The 3,488-nt window shown below is 32.3% G+C and overlaps 1 protein-coding gene across 1 annotated transcript in view; it reads right to left on the bottom strand.

The window, feature by feature from the left end:
- LOC107582574 (rho GTPase-activating protein 32-like) overlaps positions 1-3,488 on the bottom strand; it is a 38,809-nt gene that overhangs the window by 33,932 nt on the left and 1,389 nt on the right. The window contains exon 2 of the mRNA XM_016268468.1: positions 615-732. Within this exon, the coding sequence (XP_016123954.1) occupies positions 615-703 (89 nt within the window). The 5' untranslated portion in view covers positions 704-732. The remainder of the gene's footprint in view (positions 1-614; positions 733-3,488) is intronic.

Genomic DNA, 3,488 nt, shown 5'->3' with positions numbered 1-3,488 from the left:
GGGGGGGGTTTCAATAAAAAAAACACATTAATTACAGTACTTAATATAGTACTTAATGTTAAGGTTTTCCTTTCAAGACTTTTTTTAATCAGGCTTTTACTTTATTATGATATCGGAACAGTTATCACCCTGCTATTTTGTTTTGTATGAACTACATATTTAATGAATAAATTAACAGATAGTATAAAAGATGTGTCATGTCACTGACTATTACAGTAAACCATGCCTGCTTCCTTGGGGTGGTACAACACGCTCATTGATGACTCTGCTTTCCTTGTTATCATCTCTGTAGGGCACCAGTTGCACACAAATCTCCACTATAATTTACTCATCGGGAAATTCACATCTGCTGCATGCAGTGCTGCTGAAATATGCGGTTTCAGAAATAGAATAAGGTGACCGGTCACATGACGCACAAAACGCCTGTGTGTGCAAAAACCATGCACTGCACCCGATTATGCAGAGATTCAGCCGTATGTAAAGAAAATGCCTCATCTAACCTTGCAAGACAAACACACACAGGCAGACACACGTTAAATGGCATATCTAACCACACTTGAGCACCGCAGCAGCCAAAGCACACTGAGAGGTGAAGTATGCAGGCTGTTACTCACCCTTCACAGTAATCATGACTGCATGCGTCTCTCAGAGGTGTTGGAGCTCTGCCGTGTGTCGCTGCTGCAGTCCCGCTGCACGCCTCCATGATACTGAGTCACTGCAACAGCTGCCCGTCTGTGAGGGGAGGGAGGAGACTGGACTTCAACATAAACCTCCAACCTCAGCAAAGGATGAAGGCCTGTGGCAGAAAAATCTTAAAATAATTTTAAAATAAATAAATAAAATAATTGTTTTCCCTTGTTGATGTATTATTTAAGGAATAGCCCGTTTAACCTCCTGACTACCAGCTATGGAGTTTTGAAGATTTGGGAGATTTCTCTGAGACATTACATGTCACAGTTTTAAGTCTGGATGTCCTGTACAGCACACATTCAGGGCTTTTCAGAGATACCAAATGATTGGATGTTTCACCATGACCACTCCCACTCCTTGGTCTTTAAAAATGGCTGACATTAAATTAGTGATCAAGTGTAAGACCCTTATGGAACTATGATAATATTTTGTAATTATCATATAAATCAGACTAATTTTCAAATCGTTTGTCATAAATCAACATCTCAGGAAAATGTTATGGGGTTTCAAATCAAAATATGAACCTCTGTTATGAAACAGGACATCGATTTCATACATGTCCACTGTAGAGGACACCAGGACTAAAAGCATGTTTATTAAACATTTTGGGAGACACAACAAATGAATCATATACAGAACTAATATAAGTGTTGAGGCAATAAAAACATGTTTTGCACCCCTAATAATGTGTTATCTGTTATGTCTTTAGCAAGCATTTAGATAAACTTAGCTAACCACCCTTTAAACAAACATTACAACAAGTCCAGTGTTTATAAAGGTACCAAACGTTTATAGAAATTTATAAATCATGAATAGTTCCAACTTTAGATTGGGTATGGCAAAAAGATGAAAAAATAATTAAAAAGTGATTTGTAAAGATGTGTAAATAAGATGAATTCAGGTCATTTTGGACAGTTTTTGTAATTGAGATGACTGCTCATATAGGTACTAATAAAATGATGAAAGTTTAATGACATTTGTAAGCATTACCTACTGATCTATTATAGATCATTATGTAATATTTGTTACAAATTAATGAAGCTTTTACTCATTGTAAACCATCTGTCAAAATCATTTTGAAGAATTTAAAAAGTGCATGATTATATGAATTGAAAATTTAATGACATTTGTAAGCATTTCCGTTTCCATTAATTATCTGTTAATCATAAGGTAATGTTTAATAAGTAAATTAGTAAACATTAACGAGCACATTATCTCATATTTCTAGCTATGTGAATATATATGAAATAATGATCTGTTAAGCATTATCTGTTAATAGTTTATTAATGAAAGTTGTTATAAAGTGTTACCATTTATTCCAATATCTAAATTAATATTATGTATGTTATGTTGTTATGTAAATGGAGAATTTCATTACTTGATATTGCCATAACAATATATATATAACACATTAAATTAAATTTAACAAAATAAATGTTATAAATAAACAAAATAAATGGATTTATTTACTTACTTTATATTGCCAAAACAGCATCAAATGCTGTATTCATTTCAATAAAATAAATACATAAATAAATAGATAAGTAAAGGTTATGTAATATAGTGGATTTCTTATTTTTATTACCTTAATAGCATCAAAGGCTATATTCATTGCAATAAAAATATATGTAAATAAATACATATTATATATGGTGGATTTATTTGTTTACTTTATATTGCCATAACAGTGTCAAAGGCTATATCAATTTAAACAAATAAAGTCTGTTATGTCTGCATGTGGCAAAATAATTACTTTTTATTGCCATAAATAATGTATATTAATCGCAGTGAATGAATAAATGAAGATTCAGTATATAATGTAAAACAGGTAAAACTGTTTTAAAAACATCCATCTGTTTATTTGTTCATTGCTGTATATTGTATATTGCTGTACATCAATTAAATCAGTCCTACTGATAAAGAAAGCACTCGAATTCATGCAAAAATAAGTTGGCTAAACGGCGACTGTGGACCTTGAAATGCAAATGAACCTAAAGAAAATCAATGACGAGCACGGTTTGTGACATGTTCAGTGATGCATGACCGTGATGAATACAGGACTTACACAAGACTTACACAAGCAACTATACGCTACGCCATCAATAATTCAAGTGTGAAGTATATAAACAAAAGGAATCCTGGAATATTGAGACACACCCGCAGCGACAGTTTAACCACGACTGACATGCACAGAATTTATTATCTATTGGTTCTGATAGAGCAACGGGATAGAAACGACAAAATATTCCTCTCACACTCCTTCCCTACTATCAGAAGTGCTGACAGGGAGAAGCTTGATGTTGACTCAGCAGAATGAACCCTCCCTGACAGAAAAGACAGCTCCATGTGAGCATGCAGGCACCTGAGAGAGTTAACTTTACCTTGAATGCATAAGCACACAGTAGCTCTGGTGACTAATCCAAACCAATTTACACAGCCTGTGTGATTATTGAACTCTTTTCAACAGGCTGTGAGAGGACGCTTTGGAATTCAGTATCTCAAAATATGAGCAACTGTTTGTGGTCTGTAGTCTTTGACTTGCAACAGAATACAATAGGGTTTGAATGTCTGAAACTACATTAAAATGGGATTTAAAATGTATTTTAAATATTATTTTAAATTAAGTAGATTTATAATAATTATATATATATAATAATAATAATAATAATAATATAATAAAAAAATGATTAGCCTATTTTAATTATTAGTATTATTATTTACTGAAACGTGTATATATGATAATATATAGATTATATTTATGATTAAAATATTTTTAAAATGATTTTATTTTTATTATT

This window comes from Sinocyclocheilus grahami, unplaced genomic scaffold (genome assembly GCF_001515645.1).
Source record: "Sinocyclocheilus grahami isolate Dianchi unplaced genomic scaffold, SAMN03320097.WGS_v1.1 scaffold46.1, whole genome shotgun sequence".
Lineage (NCBI taxonomy): Eukaryota > Metazoa > Chordata > Actinopteri > Cypriniformes > Cyprinidae > Sinocyclocheilus > Sinocyclocheilus grahami.
The sequence above is the reverse complement of the archived record's forward strand: the minus strand, read 5'-3'. Positions and strand labels throughout refer to the sequence as shown.